This window comes from Aulonocara sp. 'chitande type north' Nkhata Bay, linkage group LG3 (assembly GCF_057382095.1).
Source record: "Aulonocara sp. 'chitande type north' Nkhata Bay isolate Kocher_YH1m ecotype deep benthic linkage group LG3, A_spYH_male_GT1.1, whole genome shotgun sequence".
Lineage (NCBI taxonomy): Eukaryota > Metazoa > Chordata > Actinopteri > Cichliformes > Cichlidae > Aulonocara > Aulonocara sp. 'chitande type north' Nkhata Bay.
The window spans coordinates 49643933-49668782 of record NC_141346.1 but is presented as its reverse complement, the minus strand read 5'-3'; the positions used below and the strand labels follow the sequence as shown (position 1 = coordinate 49668782).

Genomic DNA, 24850 nt, shown 5'->3' with positions numbered 1-24850 from the left:
GTTAAAAGCTGCCTGTCCAAGACTCTGGTTCAAAAGAGGTTTCTAACCTCAAAAGTTATACTTCCTTATTAGATAAAGCGTTGTTAAAATCCATACTTTGACAGAACCACAGTGCACCTAAACACCCGCCCACCTACCCGCCCACAGGCTAGCCTTTTCAAGGAGTCTATAAAGCATTTTGTGTTGTGTTGTCATTCAACATTCATGCTATTATTCATGACTCCTTTTAGTAGCAGGTAAGAAGAGCAACACTGTACTGTGAGAAGATAGTGTATGCAGATTTTTAATACATCATGTCCAGTGAAATTTAAAGACTTTACTTCGTTGTGTTGTTTTAGAACTGTGATGGCAGCAGTAGATTTGTCCAGAAGCAAAGGACTGAGTGGTGTCATAACAACCAAAGGCTTATACATCATTTTAACTCTTCTGTGTCTGATCCGCCTTTCAAGTTCACTAATAGAGCAGGACCAACTGGTAAAGCGATTGTTGACTTTCCAAACGAACAGCTAAATTGAGCACTTCTACAACTAAGTCATTACATTCAAATGTACAGTGTTTTGGGGGTTTTCTGGCATAATCACATGCTTCACGTGCATGTTTGTTGATGTTTCCTCTTTATTTGCAGGAGGAACTGAAAGAAAATGTTCAGAAACTGCAACGAGAAGCATTGAGATGGAAGGTAAGTCAGTCAGTATCCATGTTGTGGAAATGGAGGAGCAATCTGGAGGGTCTATAACTATAAACCACCAAAGCAAATCAACATTTTCCATCATGCAAAGCTTTTTTGTAACATAATAGACTTAATTATTTTCTTTCTTGTTTTTTTTTGTTCCTCTGGCTTTATTTTTTCCTTCAGGCTGAAAACAAGATTGACAGAACCTACATACCAGAATTGTTAGATGATATGCCACACATAATGAAGTCTTTGTCTGAAGTGCTAAGGAAAAATTTTGCACCAGTGTTGAATTTTCCACCACTGCTGGAGATAATTGATGACCTAAAGACATTCCTCGAGGCATTCAGTGAGTACATAGGTAAATACCTTGAAACTACATCTGCAGAAATCAAGGGCTATGAAGAGAAACTAAGTGTTGTGATGGAGCGGATAACACACCTAGAGAAGCACAAAGGCGAACTGTAACATATTAATCATTACAGACACAACACATTGGTCTGTTTCTGCTATTGTATGTACTGCCTGTGTAAAACTTCTTCTATACTAAGCAGCTTTAGTTTGAAATTTTTTGAAAAGTGGCTTTGAAATGTTTTCACTGAGGAAGACTTTGTGTACAAGTGTGCTACAAAGTGTGATGACTTGATCAGCTTGTAGACATTTTCATTTTAGAGAGCTAATATAAACAAAAACCACTGAACACATAGATTGTGTGTTGAACTGCATCAGTAAATCTGGCAGTAGTCAATGACTTACAATGTTTTGCTACATGTCATAAAGAAATGTGTTTATATGGATGGTTAAATGATTTATTACATTCCCATGCTTATATTGCTCATTTGAAAACTGTTAAGATATCGTTAAGATATCCATCTAAATAATAGAGAATGTTTCCAAAGCTATATAATAAATGTCAAACTGAAAATTGAAAATACTGGAAACCTGGACTATTCCCTTGTTTCACAAAAACGTCTCTAATGTTCATTTGGACCCATTATCATTTATGCGCATTATATTTTGTATTGCTTTAAATATATGCAGGGATTTTTTTCCTTCCTCCCCTTTCAATCTGTAGTGGTTCGGTCCAGAACCTATTTCGGCTTTTGCTTAACCAATTAACCAATTAGCCAACGCCACCTTGTTAAATGTTAATTTGGTCAGCTGGTTTATTTGTGAAGGTGTGATTGGTCCACTTGGAGTTTTTTCTGTTTCCTGTTTTTATTTAAACACAAAATGTTTAAACAAAAAAGGTTTGGTCACTTAATAAAGTTGTTCCCTAATACTATAAGTGTGGCTGGAGTCTTCCACGTCATCAGATCTTTGTCTTCTCCATGCACCTTGGAAGTAGGTGAAGAAAAATTCGTTGCTTTAAATGCACAGCAACATTGTAAGTGAGTGCTAGCCTTAATGGATTTTTCAAATTTAAATAAATGAAACCTCTGTCCCTGTTTACTTTTGTGTGTTTGTGCAATTTTATTCCATAGTATTAACTGGATTATACTGATATTGTAATTATTTATTTAAAGTAGCTTATAATCTACTAGATATTGTATTCAGTTATATAAATAAAGTATCAGCGAGGTTTATGTTATACTCCCGTCGCATGAAAGATACAAGCAACAATACACAGCATAATATTTGATGCTTCAGTAAAGCTTTGTGTAAAATATTTTTTTATTTCAAATGATTCGAAATGATCAGTGACAATCAGATTGATGTGCATGTTAAAATAACTGTGGATCCTGGTATTTGTAGAAGCTCTAAGAAAAAACTGTATTCTGATAACCACCTATTTACATTTATTATATGTTATTACTAACTTCCTGTGTTGATTGTAGCGACTAACAAAAGTGGCACAAAATTAGTGACGCATGAATAGTACAACAGTAGAACACAGTATACAAACCTAACATCACCTTACATCATATTTGGTTCACTGATATTATTGGAAAAACTGAGACTCTGCTATTCTCTTGTTTAACAAAAATGACAGTTCTACCATTGTATCATGACTGGTTTCCTTTTTGTCTTTGTGGTTAAAATGTGTTAACCACATTCTCGTGCCTTTGCTGTCGGTGGCTTCTGTCAGTTTTTTCTTTAAATGTCACAAGAGTAACTGATGACCCTTAATTCCTGTAAAGTGGGTCTGACCGACACTATTTCTGTGGAAAGAAAAGCAAAAGGGCAGCTCACACACATGAGATGTGACATTAGTGAACTAACACCAGAGAATATAAGCCATTTGCAGCGTGTCGTCTCACTGTGTTTTCAGCCCTGACTTGTACAGTAAAGCAACTCCTACTCCATTCACCAGGCAGGTAAGATCAGTAACACTCTACAGTGAGATGGTTTACATTTAATATATTCTATACAATATATCAATAAACAGGACACATCCATTGAATTCTTTTTTCAATAATATTTAGTTATTTTCTTTCAAACTGATACCAGTTTTTTTCAAACAGGGATGGCAGGATCAGCCTTATCCAGAAACAGAGGACTGATTTTTTTCATCTTCTCTCTGCTGTCATTGGTTTATGTTGCAAATTCACTGAGCAATAAGGAACTTTTGGTAATTCTTTTAGCTTCTTTTGTCATATGACCAATACATGTTTATCTGTCACTGCAAGTCACCACAAGCTCATTAATGGTTGGATTTTTTTTTTTTTATTCAGTTCGAGATGTTTGTATGTGGTGCGGCGAAGCAACTGACACACTTACAACCTCTTTCTGCAAATTTCAGAAACTCAAAGAACAACTTCGGAAACTAGAAGAAAGAGCAGCCAGAATGAAGGTTAGTCTGTCAGTTTCATGTTGATCACATGTTGTCAGCCAAATGTGGACATGAAACTACATTCCACAACAGAATATAAACTAAACATCGTTATTTTCTTCATTAGGCAGACTACGAGTACAGTAAAGCAACCAATTCAAGAGAATATGATGAAAAAATAGAGCAGTTTTATTCTATTTATGAACTAATAAAGACATCATCAATGGCAGAGGATTTTCCACCATTGCTGGAACTGATGAACAAATTTAGTCGCTTCATTGACAAATCCAGGGTTTGGTTTAATGGGGCGGAAGATCACAATAAAGCAAGAATGAAGGACAATGAAAAGAAACTGGAAGAACTAAAGAACATCATCAAATTTCTAGAGGAGAAACGAAATGAACTCTAACGGTTTCTATTTAATATCTTCAAAATAAATACATGTTGTTTAGATATACTATGTTTTCATGAAAGAGGTGGACATCATTTATTGCCTGAACTGTGATTCATTTTCATTCATTTATACACTTTAAATAAAATCTGAAATATGATGGATGTATTACCTGTGGAAAACTTGATTCTAGGCCAACTCCTTTTTACTTCATTTTAACAATTTATATTGATAGCACTGTGTTTTTTGTTAACTAATTCTTATTTACAATTATATATAAGTGACACAATATATAATAATACTTCATTCCTGATTCTCTTCAACTTAACATGTAAAACCTGCAGCATTACTTTGATTTGGTCCAAGCTGTGCTTAATGACCAAAACTGGCACTGAATTCAGGTCAGACTTATTAAAGTTTACATTATTCTCCTGTCACTGTTATCGCCATTCAACTGTCACATTTCCGCTTTTCTCAAATCTAGTCAGAAGGTTTCTGATTATAAATAACTTGGCATTTGGATAAATGACAAATTTCATATATTGACATATCAAGGCAACAAAACAAAACATGAAATTACAAGAGAAAGTTCAAAAGAATGTGAACCAACTTATTATGAATTCAATTCTACGGTAGTTAAATTATTACACTACATATACTAAATTTGAAAAAAAAAAGCAGTGAAGATTTTGTTAAAATATGAAGTGGCTTTAAAGCAGTTATCATAACAGTTTATTAGACAAAAGTATAATTCATTGATTGTTGTATTGTGTAAAATCTCACCACTAGATGTCATCAGATTGCAGACTGTACTCTCCAATCATTCAGGTGAATTCTCTTTTCTTAACCCCTGCATAATCCTAGCTATAATAACCACATAAGACAAACTTTTAGTTTTTGTTTTTTTGTTTTTTCAAAATCCATGTGTCAGTATGACAACCAGCTCATTTCCTATTGCTACAAGTAATTAGATTAGCCTAGAATTACATTGAGTGTCCCCATGGCTCACAAATGCTTATGAGTTCTTTTCTCCTTTGCCTTCTGGCTGGCCCTAAGATTTCGATGGCCCTAACTGAGATTTTATATGAAGCCCCAAAACACTTCCAGCACAGCCACCACACTGCTAGGTGAAGAAAGAAAGCAACTTGTATAAAAGGTATATCAGTAAAGAAAATGAAAAATAACATAACATTGAAAAGAACAAATAAATAGCAATGAAAAATCAATATGAATAAAAAATGAGTAGCAAGTATATCTTGTTCTAATGAAAAAGACATTAGCAAAAATTAATGATAAATTTATTACTTTCTAGTTGCTGTTTGTCAGGTGAAAAGATTTGCCGTATATACAAGAAAACACTACGAGGTTATTTGGTCATTATTTTTGTCTACAATTTGTAACAGTTGCTGTTGTAATGCAGTGTATCGCTGCATAATGGCGCCTCCTGTCTCATGACTGGTGTGTCACCCCCTTATTTAAGATAAGATAAGATAAGATAAGATAAGACTTTATTGATCCCACGACGGGGAAATTTTTGCGTTACCTCAGCGCAGGTACAGATATCACAAGGAAATACAAAAATACAAATAAGTACAATCAATGAAAAAAAAGTAAGACAATACACTATATACAATGGTAGCATACACAGTATGTGATTAAGGATATGGTTGGAAATATGCAAGACATAAACTATATAGCTTGACATAACTATTGTACCACTACTATTCCTATGTATAGACATGTACACACACACATGAACACACTAAATATACATATGCATACATATATACCTGCACATGTCCATACACATGGAAGGTCCATTATGCATGAAGTGGTGACCGTGGATGTTCACAGTGTCCAGTGACTTATGACATCGTGATTGAGGAGTTATAGAGTCTAACTGCTGTTGGGATGAATGATCTGCGAAAGCGCTCCTTCCTGCAGCGAGGGTGTTTCAGTTTCTGACTAAAGGAGCTGCTCAGCCCACTCACAGACTCATGCAGTAGGTGATGTGGGTTGTTCATGATGGATGTCAGCTTTACTAACATCCTCTTCTCGCCAATCACCTCCACAGACTCCAGGGGACATCCCAACACGGAGCTAGACCTCCGCACCAGTTTGTCCATCCTGCTCCTGTCCCTGTCCGTGCATCCACTCCCCCAGCAGGCTTCCGCATAGAAAAGGGCAGATGCTACCACAGTGTCATAGAATGTCCTTATTAATGTCCTGCAGACTCCGTAGGACCTCAGTGTCCTCAGCAGGTGGAGTCGACTCTGGCCCTTCTTATACAGGATGTCTGTATTTGTAGTCCAGTCCAGTTTATTGTTGAGGTGAACATCCAGGTACTTATAAGAGTCCACAATCTCAATGTCTTTCCCTTGGATGTTCACCGGTGTTGTAGGGGGTGACTTCCTCCTGAAGTCTATGATCATCTCCTTTGTCTTGCTGGCGTTGATTTGGAGTACGTTGGTCTCACACCAGCCTACAAAGTCGCTGATGACCCCCATGTATTCCTGATCATTGCCGTCTGATACGCATCCAATGATGGCTGTATCATCTGAGAACTTCTGTAGATGGCAATCGTCTGAATTATAACAGAAGTCTGAAGTGTAAAGGCTGAACAGGAAAGGTGAGAGAACCGTGCCCTGTGGTGCCCCCGTGCTGCAGATTACCACCTAGGACACACAGTCATCGAGCCTCACATACTGTGGTCTGTTGGTAAGGTAGTCGATGGTCCATGCAGTCAGCTGTTTGCCTACTCCGGCTCCCTCCAGCTCCCTTCTCAGTACTGCAGGTTGGATGGTGTTGAAAGCACTGGAGAATTCAAAAAACATGATCCTCACAGTGCTCCCCGCCTGCTCTAGGTGAGAGAGGGATCGGTGTAACAGGTAGATGACAGCGTCATCCACCCCGACTACAGAACGGTAGGCGAACTGCAGGGGGTCCATCATTGAGCCCACCAGTGGCTGAAGGTAGTGCAGGATGAGCCTTTCCATGGTCTTCATCAGATGAGAAGTCAAGGCAACAGGCTTGAAGTGGTTGGGCTCCCTGTGGTGTGCGATTTTTGGCACCGGAACCACACAGGAAGTCTTCCACAGTTCAGGAACCCTCTCCAGGCTCAGGCTCAGGTTGAAGATGTGCAGGGCCACCTGACAGAGCTGGTCTGCACAGTCCCTGAGCAGTCTGGAGCAGATTCCATCCGGACCTGCTGTCTTCCTTGCCTTCGTCCTCTTGAGCTGATTTTTTGCTCTTCTTCGTACCATCTCTCTGTAATGGATTCTTCCGTGTGTACACGGACTAGTGTGCTCAAAAGTAATGTGTAGTAGAGGTAGCACTTTTATTTTTGATATTTTAAATAAATGAGTACTTTTGCAAAGTTAGAAGCTTTTGCTCATTTGCCATCCACCTGCACACCTCCGCAGTTGGCTTCATCTCCACCGCACGTTACAAATCCACTTGGGTTGGCGAACGAACTGTCATAAAATAAGTATGTTCTCAGAAGAAATGCTTCAGAGTCATCATCTCATCTATTATGTTGAGCCAGCAGGTCAGGTACTGTGGCTATTTACTGTTACATATATTCAAACACGACTTTGATATAAGAAGTTGACCATTTGAAATAAGAATCGTCAAATTCACTCCGGTAGAGTCAATAAATAATACTTACCTTTATCCTATATTTATTTTATTTTTTCCATCTCCGATTTTCTTTTTATTTCTTTTTCTTTTGAGCACCTAGATATTCTTTTAGGAGCCATTTATTCAGTGTTAGGATAATCAAAAGTCCATATTGAGATGTAGCGTTATGATGCAGTTGTTCCAATTTTGCCCAGCCACTACTGGGGCTAACTTCTGGTTAGCGATGCTAGGGCTAACCTAAACAACCACAAAGGCACTTTATGCCAGGGGCCAGCCCTGTGTTGTCGTTCTCTAGCCACATGCATAAAAAGCCAGTATATTTAAGATGCCAGGGCACATTAGCGGCTTCCACAACCCGATGTCTGCTCTTCTGTACTTTTAATTGATTAATTTTAAGTTTATAAGGATCCACCAGTTTGTTTGTTTTTTGAAAACTTAATTAGACACTTTGTTTTCATAACTTACAAAAAAACTGACTGTACCTTTAAAATTTCAAAATCTATGGAGGTTTCTGTGTAGGCGTCTGTGGCCCTTACGCAGCTACACTTTGTCTGTTTGATCATTTAAACTCTGTCCAAACGGAAAAAAACCATCATGTGGCTAACTATGACAGTGTCAATATTTGTTGTTACAATGTGACAGTTCAAGTATGTGAACATAAAGGATACCCACCTGCTTTTTCTCTTTTACTTTTAGAACTTATTGTAGTATTTTGTTTGTGTTTCACTGGCTCACTGTACTCATATTGAATTAATAAAATTACAAGAACAAATAATTATGCACAAAAAAAGTAAATACAAATATAGCTGGATACACCCACAGACCTTCCCACCCATAAGTGAGCCGTGTCATAGAGGAGGTAACACCAGGTCTTATATAACGTATGTGTGGTGTATCATCCAATTATTTTGTCATTCATCGCTTCTCCTTCCAATACCAGGTATGATCTGTGACGCTGTATTAAGAAAAGATTTTGTTGTCAAATTGTATTCTAATATCGTGACTCATACTAAGAAAAAGTTTACTTTGTAAGTTTGCTCTCTGTTGTTGTTTCAGAACAGTGATGGCAGCAGCAGGTTTGCCTAGAAGCAAAGAAGTGAGTGGGATCACAGTCACCAAAGGCTTATTCATCATTTTCACTCTGCTGTATCCAGCTAACCTTTCAAATTCACTGATAGATGAGGATCAACTGGTAAAATTATTGATTAGTTTTGTTTTTTTAAAATTGCATTGTTTTTGTATTGGGTCACGGACCACCCAAGCAAAATGACTGTTTTTGTTTCCATTTTGGCATAATCACATGCTTCACATGTTTGTTGACATTCCCTCTGAATATACAGGAGGAACTGAGAGAAAATGTTGAGAAACTACAGGAAGAAGTACTGAGAAAGAAGGTCAGTGTCAATGTTCATGTTATGGATGAGAGTCTGTCACTGCTAATATAAATCTTTCTAATGTTATGGAATTAGCAAAGCCAAAAAAAACAAATAACTATAAATAAAATCCATCAATGTATCTTTTTATATCTTTGATATATAAATGATATAAAAAGGATATATGTATTGATTTTGCTTTGGGTTTTTTTTGTCAGGCTGAAAACAAGCTAGATAGAATTTATACTCCACTAATCTATGATGATGCTACGCGCTTAATAGACCACCTATTTAAAATGAGAAATACAGTGGAAGAGTTTAAACTGCTCACGCCATTGCGGCATTTCATGGATGACCTAAAGAAGCTCATGGATGCTACCAAGAAGTACAAAGGCAAATACCTTGAGTTAAAAGCTGCAGAACTCAAGGACAATGAAGAGAAACTAAGTGGAATTATGAAGTGGTTAGTATTACTAGAGGGGCATAAAGATGAACTGTAGCATATTGTCTGTCTCTTTCGCTGATTCCACTGTATTCATAAAGCTTCTCTTCCATAATGTGCAGATTCAGTGTGAAATTTTTCACTCTCATTATTATAACATTGTTATAATTTGTTGTCTTAAGTAGTATCAGTAAAGCTGACAGTTAATAATAATGTATAGGAAGAATAAACCCTGTCTGCAAATAAAGCTCATGTTTAATAATCAACGATTTGTCCAATGCTTACTCACTGATAAAATATATCATATATCATAAGTGTAGCACACCAGTTAATTAGTCACATGATGAAGGCTAACCAATTTATACACTCATATCATTAATTTAATATATACTCATTCCTCACCACTCTGAAACATAAGGCTCAGGCTTTTGAAATATGTCTGTTTATGCCTCACTGCCAGGTGTTAAGGCTACTGGATTATCACATAAAGGTATCGTCTGCTGCTGGATTAAAGCAATATTCTCTCACATTCACAATATTTGTGCCTCAGTCTGAATCACAAAATTGGTCATGTGTAAATCTTATTCTACATGATGATAAGAAAAAAAACATTCTGCTCTTCAGGCACTGATAGGAATAAAACTACTATATATTTCTATCCTAGGTCTACTAAAACCAGCATGAACAGTAACGTTCTCTAAATTGTCAAATTACAAAAAATACATTATTAGGTCTGAAAAAGTCTGACTTTCTCTTTTTATATATACTCTTAACTTCATCTCTTTTTTAAAGGCACCTATATACATAGATAGTTAATAGGTTTATTATTACTGTTAGAGAAAGTTTGAAATAACCATATTACAAATTACTGACTGAAAACTGTACTTATTGGAAACCCAGACTGTGTATTGGTGGTATTGTAACACAATGATGCAATTAGTTTAATACGTCATGAAGATTTCTGTGAAAGTGAAACAACAGAAAGTGCTCAATGTAAACACATATCAGAGGTGCGCCATCAGGGAGGTGGCTGCAGGTCTGCATAAAAGCACTGTGTAAAGTCCCATCTCTTCATTTCATTTATCAGCTTGTATTTGCATCACAGGTAAGCTGAAAACTAATATTTACAACATCATAGTTTATTCTAGAACTTTTCACTAATCAGACGGTTGCAGATTCGACTGAGTATTTCTATTACCATTTTTTGTGTATTGCTAACATTGTACATTTTTCAATTAGAATATATATTCCCTGGAATTTTCAAATGTTGTTTCTTTTTTGTAACTATTCTATTTGTTTTCTTACAGTGTAAAAAATTCACGTTATTTACTCCAAACAGTGATGGCAGTAACAGTTTTGGCCAGAAGCAGAGGGGTGGCTGTTTTCAGTATCACCAAAGGCCTGTTCCTCATGTCCACCCTGCTGTGTCTGATTTGCCTTTCAGCATCACTGACAAACAAGAACCAACTGGTAAACTGATGTTTGCTTTAAGTCCAATCTTTTATTTTTATCTAATGCATGTGATTGTGAGTCACCACAATCACGTCTGTTGCTGAAACTAAGTTTCTGTCAGCCATTATAAACTGTAACCACATGTCACTGCTCCCTGTTAAGATCCAGGAAGTGCTCAAGGAAAGTTACAAGGAAGCACAACAGGAAATGGATGAACTGATGGTCAGTAAAAGTTTCTCACTGCATATAAAATATACTGAGTTTGTCCCTTGTGTGCATTAAGAATAACATCATGCATGACTTTGAAGCATGACTTTGTTGTGTATTTATTGATCTTGTGCCATGAAGATTTTCTTTTTCCTATTAGGAGTGCAAGTCAGACATGCTGAAAGCTTCAGAGCTGGTAGATGAATATCTGGCTCTCATGGACCCAATGATAGCAGTGATCAAGAAATTTGACGCACTGCTTGGTAAAACAGATCCTGACACAGATATGGAGAGCCTTAAGGTTTCCATGGAAGAAACCAAAGCTGAACTAGACAGCACAAATGAAGAGCTTGATGAGGAAATTGCATCCATGGAAAAGAAACTGAGAACAATAAAGACATTGATTGAAAACTTTGGGGAGCAGCACACTGAACTGTAAATACATAAGTATTTATTTACAAGTGCTGCATCCCTTTAATTTGCACTAAAATAGTCTCTGAAAATATTTGTTTTACCTGTTTGAAAACAATGTCAATGCAAAATAATACAGAATAAAAACATTTACATTCTCTTCATGCTCTGGTAGTTGTGTCAACAACAGACAGAACTAATGACACACATTTTGACTTGGCATAATTTCAGGTGTCCTGGTAAGTAATGAAAGTGAGCATCTGCTAAATAGCACCGGGAACCCTGAAGGATCTCACAAGGCTCAGAGTGCTCATTTTCAGCTTTTTATATTATTTTATTCACAATGTCTGTGTTGTCATTTTCACAGTTCTTGCTGACACTTTGCAGTGCTCGCTGCTCTCTGCTGCAACCTGATCTGATTATTCAAAACCTTGTATGTGAGGAGCATATGATCACACAGTTTTACACCTTGGTGCAGACATGGATACTCTATTATTCTTTCTTTATGATTTCTTATGTTCAAGTTGTTTTTTGCCGATTTGTAGTTTGTTTTATACCTGTTTGAGAGCAGGCACAGTCTCTAAGGGGATGGGGGTTTGGGGGATAACAGGAGAAGAGAAGCTGCAGAGAGTAAAACTGTATATTAGGCTTTTTAATTTGGGGTTTATTACAGCCACCAGCCTTTGGTAGATAGCCTGTTAAAAGAGATGCATTTAAAATTGTAGAAGTGATTAATGTCAAGTCATCTTTGAACATATTTGTAGGAAGGTTAAGGTGAAGATAAGCTTTTTCTCCCCAAGGGTAACTTGGCAATTACAGCCAAGCGCAAACAAGCACACAATGCCTAACATCAAACAGACACAAGAAAAACAACAACAACAACAACAACACATCTATACCGTCTCTCATTTACATCATTCAGTAGCGAAGGAATTCTTAAAGCCTTTAGTCCCACATTATTCCAATTTGTATCTCCAGCCAGGTGGAAGCAGCTCAAACTGAGAGGATAAGCTGACTGAGCCGTCTGAGACTTGTTTAAAACCTTCAGATTATGAAGTCCTGAATGTTCATTTAAAGTGGTGCCTGTCACATTGCTCCACACCTGCATAATAATCTGAAATTTGTTTTTTCTTTTTGATTTTAAGAAAACTATATCAGCTGACAAAAAGTTACTGAATATAAAAAACCATGGCATTTGGATAAATGACAATATGGCTTCATGCCAAGGAAGAGCACAGCAGATACAATGTTTGCTTTTGGAGTGTTGATGGAGAAGTATAGAGAATGCCAGAAAGACTTGAACTCTGTCTTTGGTGATTATGGAGAAAGCTTATGATAGGGAGGAACTGTAATATTGCACAAGGAAGTCAGAAATGGCAGAGAAGAATGTGAGAGTGATGCCGGGCATGTATGAGGACACTGACAGTGATCAGGTGGGCAGTTTGCCTGTTTGCATTCATTCAAAAAACTATTTATAACACTCACGTCATTAAAAGACAGGACACTTTTTATATATAGTTACATTTATATCATCTATTTTTATAGTCATTGATAATTATACTTTCATTTTATTTTGGTTTAAACTTTTTTTTTTCATTCTTTTTCATCACAACTACTGAAATTTACGGCCTTGTCAGACATACATATTTTATTAGTATTAGTCCTGACACTCACTTTTGATAAGCATGCCTTTTCCCACAGTTCAAACAACTTCTGAAAGCAGCTTAAAAGTAGATTATTTAGTGCTTTGTACATTTTCATTGCAGTGCTGAGATCATCTAAATGGTAACATTTTAAGGCAGATAGTTTAATGAATAGTGCAACCCTATCCATTTAAAATTCTTACCCCTTTTTTGTAGCACATAAATTGGATTAGTGTTTGTTTCGTATGTGCCCCCATACTTTACCTCCACACGGTCTTCATAATACAGTATGGTCACTAACTATTGTCAAAGAACATACAAACACACAGTTGTATTTGTTGGCAGCAGTGGTTAACCCACAGCAAGAGGGTCTTGGGTTCTAACCTGGGTAGGAGTCTTCTGTGTGGAGTCTCCACGTGGCCTTGGGGATTTAGTTCAAGTGTCTCTCTAAAAACATGTTAGATTAATACTTCCTGATCATGTCATGCATTCCACTATCTGATTCAAAAAAGCCTAATTACCACACATTTTCTTTTAAATTTGATTTTGGTTTTAGACGGAGGTGGTAATGTACATATTGTATCACTTTATACACACAGTATCTGAACTAATCTATCCAGTATTAGTATCACTATGAGAGCTGCATAAAGCCTTGGCTTGTGATCAAAACTTGACAGAACGGCTATTCACCGAGGCAATACTGTGACTGTTCAAATATGTCCGCCCAAAAGAGTAAAGCATTGCATGTTGTTCTAAACGCGTCTGTCAATTTCAGTTTCATTTTTGGAATGTACTGTAGTATTTGTACTTACAGCAAATGAAGAGTTGTTTGTTTCCTATAAAAACAGGTGTAGAAGAAAAAGACAATTTAATACAGTTAATCGCTGTTGTGTAATTATCCACTTGTAATTTCCTTTTATGTTGGAGTCTTTTTCTGCTTGGTGTGCTACTAATGTAGGCATGAAATTCTTTTGTTAGTACATAGTGATAAACAGCAGCCTTGGGGAAAAATCCTAAGGTTAAGGAATAAACTCAAAAACAAGTATTCCTTAAATGATATATTTCTGTCCTCATTGCCAGACACTAACCATCACTCTTTGGTTGTGTGGTTCAGTGGCAGATGTTCAATAAATAAGATAGAAAGACACCATTAGAGTCTCTCAGTCCTTATTTGTTGTAGATTTCCAGAACATTTGGCTTTGTTGGCAGGATCACTCATGTGACTGCTTCTGGGTTAGGTGTCAGACAGTGATCTGATATGAAGTCCGGTGCTGGCGATCAGTTTGAAGTCACTGCATATCCAGTGTTGCGGCCTCAACTGACAGGACCCAAGCCGATAGTTTCCATGTCCCCTGAGAGTGCTGTGCTGACAGAGCCTGAACTTGGGGATTCTCTTGCCTTGTGAGTAGAACGAAACAAATGAAATGAAATGAAATGAAACAAGCTTTGTTGGTCACATACACAATCATACAGAGTACAACATAATGTGAAATGTGTCTTGCCCGAGCTGCGCAAAGGCTGCAGATGTAGCCGCGCCATTCCAGGGCTTGGTGTTTTTTTGGCATGGGGGGCCTAGCCAGGACCCTTACTGGATACTGGGAGGAAATCGAACTTGCGACTTCCATTCCAAAGGTGTGTGGTCTTACCACTACACTATCCAGCAGAGTAGATTCTGAGGGTTCAACACTGTTTGTGAAATCCAAGCCAAGACTACTGTCACCTATGGATTTCCACCCCCCTCTGTCATTGTTTATCACCTGCCAAATCATCTCGGGTCTACTTTGTCACCAGTCTCCAATCTGTCTCTGTTGGTACTCCCTGAGGGACTTCACCTTCACTGCTCCTGGTGTCCTGAAGGGCTCTGTATTCTCAATATTCCCAGCGACTGTCAGCCAAGCCCCCTGAGGTGTTCTGTTACCTTTGCCTACATCATCCTGCTGCCCAGCCTCTGCAGGGTCTCGACCATTTGCTTCAGCAGGTTTTTGCTGTCGCGGGCAACTCTCTGCTCTCAAAGTTGAATCCTTCTGAATCAACTGACTTTTGACTTTTGGAGTGTTTCTCACTTTGATGGACAGTTCAGGATACTGTGATAAACCTAGCTGAACTGTGGCAACAACATATGTGTCATTTACACTGTATTTGTTTACATTTTGGAAAATTAAATATGAGGAATTACCTATCAACATTTACTGTTTATTGCATAGTAGCAGAACTACTGAATTTAAATCTAAACGCATTTTTAAAACCAAAGGAGTCTAAGGTAAGTTTTGAAAACAAAAGTGAAAGGGCAGCTCATAACCAGAGTACATAAAGCATTTGCAACGTGTCATCTCATTGTTTTCATTCGTCACCTGTACAGTGCAGCAGGTCTTCTTCCATTCACCTGGCAGGTAAGCTCAGCATTGTACCTTTGGATGTTTTTTTACTGAATACAATCAAGGATTACATTACAATTATTCACTTGCTTCAAAAATGGGGTGCAGTCAGTTGTAATCTTCCTTTGGTGACTGTGATGAAACAGGGATGAGGGGGAGTTGGTCTGCTATGAGTTTTCAACTAAACAACGTTAATTTAGCACATAACGCAGATTTAATTGCGATATTTGTCAAATCTGTTACTCAGTGAGACACGCCGTGGTGTACATGAACCAGAGGTAGACTCACTCGGTGGAACAGACTGGGCCAGATCTAACCAGCGCAAATTTAGAATTTGTCTGCCACAGTCCTTAGTGATATTGTGTTAATTCTCACAGTGATGGCAGAAGCAGCTACCAGAACAAGAGGGCGAGTCTGTGTCATCACGTGCTTGTTTCTCTACGTGTTACTGGCGATCTACTCGATACTGTGCTTCATTTGCATCGCAAGCTGGGCCAAGAACAAACTGGTAAATTTAATGATTATTTGCACATAAACACTGCAAATAATTGTTAACTGCTGAAGTGTTTCTGGACTTAAAAGGGGTTTTCATAGAAGCTTAAGCAGCTGTTATTTTATGTATTCCAATATAAATGCTGAGTGCAAAAGAAGAAACAGACACAAAGTGGGTCCAAGTTGCTCACAAGCTAACTTTGAAAGTTTGTCATGTGTAGGCAGTTAGAAAAAGATATATATATAAACTATCAATAACTATATTTCAGATTAAAATATCTATCTGTGATACATTGACAGTCATGCAAATATTATGACTACGGTCTTTTCAACACAATATACTGTAATAAATTTAAATGTTTCAAAAAATGTTATTTTATTGTTTTTCATTAGGCAGAAGAAAACTATAAAAATGCAGCCATCACAAAGCTATTTGAATTCACAAATTCACTTCCTAACAAGAACCAGCTGGTAAATTAATATTTTCTTTCATTATTATTTGTTGCTTCCTTTAATTCCATTGTGTTGTTGAGCAGCTGGCATTCTCACTATGCTCTGCTTCTTTCTGCTAAACCTCAGACAATATTCAGGAAAATCCTCCAGACAGCAGTAGAAGAAGAAGAGAGACTGAAGGTAAGTCAGTCAGTCTCCGTGTTACTCACATGTTTGCTGAGAAAATATGCAGTTTGAGTAGATTCTAAATTATAAATTAAAAACAGCACTGCATTTGACATCAGCATACCTTTAATGTGTTACACCACACACTGAACTGTAACTCATGTAACTATTGAAAACAGCAGCACCTAAAGGAGAATGTAACATGTTTTAATTCGTGCTAAATGTTTTGTTTTGTTTTTTTCAGGCAGAAGACTACTCCTACATGGTAACTCTCTCAGGAGTTTTTGATGAAAAAGTTGATCTCCTTACTCCTAAACTGGAACTACTGGAAACATTATCAGCTGATTTTCCAGAACTGCGGGAAATAATTGCAATTGGGACGCGATTATTAAAGAATCTCAGAGCTCACTTAGACATGAAACTGATTCTTCTGGAAGATTAGAGGGTGCAGAGAAATGAATGATGAGCTTCATAAAACTGTCAAACAACAATCTGATTTTTTTTTTGTTCCCATCTGTATCCCTGTACATCTGTGTTGTGCATATTCAGTTTTTGTGAAATTACATTTCATGAAATTCAATTTTCTTAATTTTTTTGTTTTTCTTTTTGTCCATCCATCCATCTTCATCCGCTTTATCCGGGGCCGGGTCGCGGGGGCAGCCGCCTAAGCAAAGAGGCCCAGACCGCCCTCTCCCCAGCCACCTCCTCCAGCTTATCCGGGGGAATACCAAGGCGTTCCCAGGCCAGCCGAGAGATATAATCTCTCCAGCGTGTCCTGGGTCTGCCCCGGGGCCTCCTCCCGGTGGGACATGCCTGGAACACCCCACCCAGGAGGCGCCCGGGGGGCATCCTTGTCAGATGCCCGAACCACCTCAGCTGGCTCCTTTCGATGTGGAGCAGCAGCGGCTCTACTCTGAGCCCCTCCCGGATGGCCGAACTTCTCACCCTATCTCTAAGGGAGAGGCCAGCCACCCTTCGGAGGAAGCTCATTTCTGCCGCTTGTATCCGCAATGTCGTTCTTTCGGTCACTACCCACAGCTCGTGGCCATAGGTGAGGGTAGGGACGTAGATCGACCGGTAAATTGAGAGCTTCGCTTTTACACTCAGCTCCCTCTTCACCACGATGGACCAGTGCAGCGTCTGCATTACTGCAGCTGCAGCCCCAATCCGTCTGTCGATCTCCGGCTCCCTTCTCCCATCACTCGCGAACAAGACCCCGAGATACTTGAACTCCTCCACTTGGGGCAGGAACTCATCCCCGACCCGGAGTGGGCACTCCACCCTTTTCCGGCTGAGAACCATGGCCTCAGATTTGGAGGTGCTGATCCTCATTCCCGCTGCTTCACACTCGGCTGCGAACCGTTCCAGTGCGAGCTGGAGGCCCTCACCCGATGAAGCCAACAGAACCACATCATCTGCAAAAATCAGAGATGAGATTCTGAGGCCACCAAAGCGAAAGCCCTCCGCCACTTGGCTGCGCCTAGAAATCCTGTCCATAAAAATTATGAACAGAACCGGAGACAAAGGGCAGCCCTGGCGGAGCCCATCACCCACCGGGAACGAGTCCGACTTATTGCCGGCAATGCGAACCAAGCTCTTGCAACGGTTGTATAGGGATCAAATGGCCCGTAGCAATGGGCCAGACACCCCATACTCCCGCAACACCTCCCACAGGACACCCCGAGGGACACGGTCGAATGCCTTCTCCAAGTCCACAAAACACATGTAGACTGGTTGGGCAAACTCCCATGCACCCTCAAGTATCCTGGAGAGGATAAAGAGCTGGTCCAGTGTTCCACGACCAGGACGAAAACCGCATTGTTCCTCCTGTATCCGAGGTTCGACTAGCGGACGAACTCTCCTTTCCAGCACCCTGGCATAGACTTTCCCAGGGAGGCTGAGGAGTGTGATCCCCCTGTAGTTGGAACACACCCTCCGGTCCCCCTTTTTAAAGATGGGGACCACCACCCCGGTCTGCCAGTCCACAGGTACTGCCCCTGATCTCCACGCAACATTGCAGAGGCGTGTCAACCAGGACAGCCCTACAACGTCCAGAGCCTTCAGGAACTCAGGGCGGACCTCATCAACACCAGGGGCTCTGCCATCAAGGAGTTGTTTAACTGCCTCTGTGACCTCGCCCCCGGAAATTGGTGGGTCATTCCCCTCATCCCCAGACTCTGCTTCCTCCTCGGAAGACGTGTCAGTGGGATTAAGGAGGTCCTCGAAGTATTCCTTCCACCGCCTGACAATTTTCTCAGTCGACGTCAGCAGCGCTCCGCCAGCACTATACACAGTGCAGGTAGAGCACCGCTTTCCCCTCCTGAGACGTCTGATGGTTTGCCAGAATCTCTTCGAGGCAGTCCGAAAGTCTTTTTCCATGGCCTCTCCGAACTCCTCCCACACCCGAGTTTTTGCTTCAGCCACTGCCCGAGCCGCATTCCGCTTGGCCTGTCGATACCTGTCGGCTGCCTCCGGAGTCCCACAGGCTAACCAAGCCCGATAGGACTCCTTCTTCAGCCTGGTGGCTCCCTTCACCTCTGGTGTCCACCATTTGGTTCGGGGATTACCACCACGGCAGGCACCAACCACCTTGCGGCCGCAGCTCAATGCGGCAGCTTCGGCAATGGAGACGCTGAACATGGTCCATTCGGACTCAATGTCCCCAGTCTCCCTCGGAATGCTGTTGAAGCTCTGCCGGAGGGGTGCGTTGAAGATCTCGCGGACTGGGGCCTCTGCTAGACGTTCCCAGCACACCCTCACTACGCGTTTAGGTGCACCAGGTCTGTCCAGCGTCCTCCCCCGCCACCTGATCCAACTCACCACCAGGTGGTGATCAGTTGACAGCTCAGCCCGTCTCTTTACCCGAGTGTCCAGAACATATGGTCGCAGGTCTGCTGATACGATTACAAAATCGATCATCGACCTACGGCCTAGAGCGTCCTGGTGCCACGTGCACTTATGGACACTCTTATGTTCGAACAGGGTGTTCGTTATGGCCAAACTGTGATTAGCACAGAAGTCCAATAACAGAGCACCGCTCGGGTTCAGATCAGGGAGGCCGTTCCTCCCAATCACGCCCCTCCAGGTCTCGCTGTCGTTACCCACGTGAGCATTGAAGTCTCCCAGCAGGACAACAGAGTCTCCAGGTGGAGCACCCTCCAGCACCCCCCCCCCCCCCCCCCAGGGACTCTAAGAAGGCTGGGTACTCTGAACTGCCACTTGGCGCATAAGCGCAGATGACAGTCAGGTCTCATTCCCCGACCCTAAGGCGCAGGGAACAAACCCTCTCGTCCACCGGGAAAAACCCCAACGTACCGGCAGCAAGCCAAGGGGATATTAGGATACCCACCCCAGCCCGCCGCCTCTCACCATGGGCAACTCCAGACTGAGACAGAGTCCAGCCCCTCTCCAGGAGACTGGTTCCAGAGCCCAAGCCATGTGTAGAGGTGAGCCCGACTATATCTAGCCGGTACCTCTCAACCTCACGCACTAACTCAGGCTCCTTCCCCACCAGAGAGGTGACATTCCATGTCCCTATTGGCAAGCTTGGCAGCCGGGGGTCAGTCCGCCAGGGCCTCCGCTCCTGGCCGCCACCCGGCACACAATGCACCCGACCCCTATGGCGCCTCCTGCGGGTGGTGGGCCTTTCTTTTTGTTTCCAAGTAAAATCAAACATATTCCTTCAAATAATACATATTTAAATTCTTTTAGTTAATGTTTGGCACATTTTTTACATTATGACATCCTTGACCAATGATTCTTCAACTGTAAATCAAGTGTGTGCTTAAAATATTACACATCATTTTACATCCTAAATACTATTTCAAGTCTTGAGTAGTGCTTAATAATCCAGGTTAGGAAATCTCTGCTTTGGAATCTGGATTATATTATGTGCAGATTTAATTTCCACAAGCACAAAAGCTTAAAAACAAGCAAACAACAACAAGAAAAAAAGCAAAAATCAAAACAAAAGGCAAACAAACTGAGGATTCACCTGATGTGTAGACTGTGAATTGGAAATGCCTCTGATATAACAAATATAATGAATGCATGCAGCTACTTTTTATACAGTGAGGTCTTTACGTTTTGTATTGTGCTTGTCTGCATTTTGTTGTTTTGCCTCCATGTATTTACGATTTGAAACCAAACAGTCAAGATGTGACTAAAGTTTAGACTTTCAGCTAAAATATTATAATTTTCCTTAATTTTCCCTGTCATAAATATTAAAGAGGTAAGCATTACTTCTCAGTTGCAGTGAATTGATATGAGACAAAAAAACTGTAGAAAACTAAACAGAAGAAAGTAGTAGAGAAATAACAATTGAACATAAAACAGTGAGACACCCACTGCCTGATCAACCCTGGCAGGGCCTCCTTGAATGAGGGTATCTAGTGATAATGGCCGAAACACCCGATGAATCCAAGGTCCACTACTGACGATGTGTCCCAAATTATAATATGATAATCTAGATCAGATCTCTAATCCCTTAACCTAACCAAGGAAGGTAAAAAAAATGGCAGATTAGCTTGGTTAAAAGACCGAAACACCCTGAGAAGTTGAGGCACACAATGATGTGTCCCGCTGGTAAAGTTTCTGGGCTGCCTTTCCTCATAACAGTCGTCCCTCAAGACTTTCTCCATTTAAAGCAATGCATTATCAGGGATTGTAACATCTAATCCTTTTACTGAATCACCCTGCACAGCGCCACTCTCTTAGAAATTATACATGCGTACAACAAAATGTTTTTTTTTACTTTTGTTTTACACTCAAATTCAGACCCAGAATGTAAAGCATGAATAGTCAGAGTTTTATTTTAAATAAAATGCCACACTGATAAACTTTCCAATGCTTGAAAGTTTGGATGGACATATTTGCATACCTGAGAGCTGAGTCTGTTTCCAGAGTCCAGTTTGTGATTAAATCTAAGTGATAATTACTGCAGATGTAACACTTAATCTAGTTCCAATCATGAAAAAAATATTCAGTATTTAAAAAATGGATGTGAATATTAGTCAGTTAAAATTAAATATCTGTGTTATGTTAAAGGCGACCACAATACCAGGAAGTTGATGTTTGCTGTTACTGTCAACATCATATTTAAATATATATATATATATATTGAGACAATTGAGAGAGTGCCTGATAAAGTACGACACCTGCTGGTCACTTTTTGTAGTTACTCTTGTGCTTGTTTTTTCCTTTGATTTCTTTCTAAGCGCAGACTTTACCGTCTGAAGTAAATCAAAGGGAAAACTTACCAGTCCAATCATTTTGAAAATAGATTGTGCTCTCTCAGCGTCACGACCAACTTTTTGTTTCAGAAAAACAGTAATTCAACGAGATAATCAGTACATGTACAGACTTGCTCAGTTAACATCTATATAGATGCTTTCCATGTGTAACTGTCACACCATGGCAGTGAGGGCAGATTTTGGTCTGATGAAACATTTTTGATCGTCAGAACATAGAGGACATACAGTGCATTCACGGCGCTTCACTTTCACTTCCACATTTTGTCATGTTAAAGTCTTATTCTAAAATGGATTCTATATGTTATACCTAATAATGACAAAGTGAGAAAAAGTTTGCTTAAAATTCTTGCAAAGCTTTTTTAAAAAACTACAATATGCTGTAAAATGTACACAAGTATTCTTAACCGTTTCCATTACACTCAATACTGAGCTCATGTGCATGCTGTTTCCACTAGTCCTCTGTCAGACATTTCTACAACTTGATTGAATGAATAGAACAACTCTATCTGTTTTCCTATTCATTCTATTTCCGGACCCATTTGTTACTGGTCCCCACACTCACACCCCTGGACCTCTTCGTGGGGACATAACAATGTGAGGGCTCGTCCGGGATATAAATTGAAGGAACAGTGATTAAGTTTTGGTGTGTTTGCCGGTCGCTTGTTTAGTTGTATTGTATCTGCTATGCTCTCTCTCCAGTTAGCACAGGGGAGTGCCAGATCAAGCTGTAGCCCCATCAGTGTCTACACCTTTTGCTCAGGGGCTGTCTGAGACAATCTCAGGTCAAAAGCAGCGACTAAGGAATATCTTGAAACGAAAAGGGAGAAAAAACTATTCCAGAAAAGCTGAGATGCTGTGTAAAATGTAAATAAAACATTGTTGTTGTTCTTTTTCAGTCTTTAAAACATAGTTATAACTTTTTTAATAAGCAAAAAAGGAGTGTCAGAAAGTGTTTTGCATCTCTTAATATAATCAACAACTTTGTTTTTCAATATCAGTTGTCAGCCACTGAAGTGGATTAGCTAGAATATACATAACCAATTTAAATATTGGTATAAACATTTTTTTCTTTGTTTGTTAAACATTACTTTTATAATGTAGTGCCTTCTGCACTCTTTCACAGTTTTTTTTTTTAATTCTGTTAGTGTCATTTGGGTATTTTTGTGTACTCTGCTGTACTCATAAACGTGTGGCTGGAAGGCCTGATTCTCTTTCAAAAGATCTCAAAATTAGTTTATTGACTTTTATTCTATTGGAGTCAAAAAGGGCAAAGAGCAAGGTCAAACTTGGAGCCAAAGGAACAATGCCTCACACTTTGTTAAGTCATAGCACACAGACTCAACAAAAGACAAAAGACAAACTCTCACATTCAGACTGTCTGGACTCATTCTAACTCTTACTTAAACAACAGGAGCCATTTCCCTCCTTTACTCTGGAGCAGTCTAACACAGGGGTGGGCAACTCCAGGCCTCGAGTGCCGGTGTCCTGCAGGTTTTAGATTGCACCCTGGGTTAACACAACTGAATCAAATGATTAGTTCATTACCAGGCCTCTGGAGAACTTCAAGAAATGCTGAGGAGTCATTTAGCCCTTTAAATCAGCTGTGATGGATCATGGACACATCTAAAACCTCCAGGACACCGGTACTCGAGGCCTGGAGTTGCCTACCCCTGGTCTAACATTATTTAATCCTTGCATCCATGACTTTGCCCATGCCTGTGTTTGATCTTGGCAGGTTGTTCACCCCTAGGGGGCACTATGTCCTTCACTGCCACCGTCCTTGTTCCCTGTGCTTGCATCTATGTTCCTTCTATCATAACTCTGGGATTTTGTTATTCTATTAAAATTTTTCTGAGGGCTTTGTTGTCCTCTCGCTTGACTTTGAATTCAAGGATTCAGACAGACATTTCACTGCTTCTTACAAAGTATTTACAAACATGCTGTTTTAATTACACATGCTCATAACAAACCTAAACGTGGGATGAATTATGTGAGGTATACCAACATGTGTGTAACTTATTTCAAGTGTTATAATATTTTTCAATGGGAGTTTGATTATAAGACATACTTCAAAACACTCACATAACTTAACTCCAGTGATTGCCTTTTCTGTGAGTGAGGCACTCTATATAATTACTTCCCAATGATTTAGTAGATATATGAATTAAACAATGATGGACAATAATTATTTCCCAAACATTACAAACACATACTAGGAAACTGACTGTGAGACACACACACCTACACACACACCTAGTTATTGGTTTTTAAAGTTATTTGTTAACCAAATGTGAAACCCTGAGCTTCAAATGCAAATATGGAAGAAGTCTTACGAGAAAACACAGTGCAACACACCTAGAAACAAATTACCCAAGCACACACACAGGAGAGCCAGTATTGGTGTGCCAGTGTAATCTATTAAAGCATATTGTGATGCCACCTCTTCATTTTTTAAAAATGTATTACATTCCTTCTTGAGTGATTTTGCACTAATATTCGAGTCAACAAATACTGTGATTTACAACAAAAACCAAAAAAAGCTGCTGATTTTTAAATTTAATTATTTGTATGTATGTGTAGCTCTATTTATATGTATTATATTAAAACTTATGTGATGTGTATGTTTAAAATAACTCATTACCGACAGGCAGAGGTAAGAAGTAACAAAGTACAAATATTTTGTCTGTAATTGAGTAGTTATTTTTTTAGCAACTTTTTACTTACTTACTCCCCTCATTTCAAAATAAATCTCTGTATGTTCTACTCCTTACATTTACAAAACAAAAAACTTTTTGAAAGCAATTTCACCACCATCATGTGTCAAATAAATTTCTCAGCTTCAACAATAAGTTGATTCTTCAGATGATGTGGCAGCAGTAAATGGGCTAGGGTGTTTTTTAAGCATTCGCGTTTTGCATTTTCACATAGAATTCCTTTGAAGTAAAACAGACAAATATCTGTGAAACAAAAGTGAAAGCCTGACGTAAAAATGCAAGCGAAAATAATAGTTTTATCACCTCAGTTGACATAATACGAACAACACTGGAACACACCCACACACATGGAGGAAATGGGAGGTGGAAACAGCAGTGTATATTTAAAAGGACAA

At 39.6% G+C, this 24850-nt stretch overlaps 3 protein-coding genes across 4 annotated transcripts; all 3 read left to right on the top strand.

The window, feature by feature from the left end:
- The first annotated feature begins 204 nt into the window (after positions 1-204).
- On the top strand, positions 205-1979 carry LOC147336020 (uncharacterized). 2 transcript variants are annotated; one of them, XM_086287594.1, is made up of 4 exons: positions 205-236; positions 339-474; positions 626-679; positions 857-1979. In XM_086287594.1, exons 1-4 carry the CDS (start codon positions 205-207, stop codon positions 1139-1141), a joined length of 507 nt encoding a protein of 168 aa, XP_086143720.1. In that variant the 3' UTR covers positions 1142-1979. The 2 variants fall into 2 exon arrangements, with proteins under 2 accessions (XP_086143720.1, XP_086143719.1); XM_086287593.1 differs by lacking the exon at positions 205-236 and having other exon boundaries at positions 274-474.
- Positions 1980-8527: 6548 nt separating this feature from the next.
- Positions 8528-9461, top strand: LOC147336019 (uncharacterized). Its single transcript, XM_086287592.1, has 3 exons — positions 8528-8668; positions 8817-8870; positions 9068-9461. Exons 1-3 carry the CDS (start codon positions 8540-8542, stop codon positions 9347-9349), a joined length of 465 nt encoding a protein of 154 aa, XP_086143718.1. The 5' UTR covers positions 8528-8539; the 3' UTR covers positions 9350-9461.
- Positions 9462-10522: 1061 nt separating this feature from the next.
- On the top strand, positions 10523-11389 carry LOC147336018 (uncharacterized). The gene is made up of 3 exons (XM_086287591.1): positions 10523-10761; positions 10906-10965; positions 11111-11389. The coding sequence occupies exons 1-3, from the start codon at positions 10633-10635 to the stop codon at positions 11387-11389; spliced, it is 468 nt and encodes a 155-aa protein (XP_086143717.1). The 5' UTR covers positions 10523-10632.
- Positions 11390-24850: the final 13461 nt, after the last annotated feature.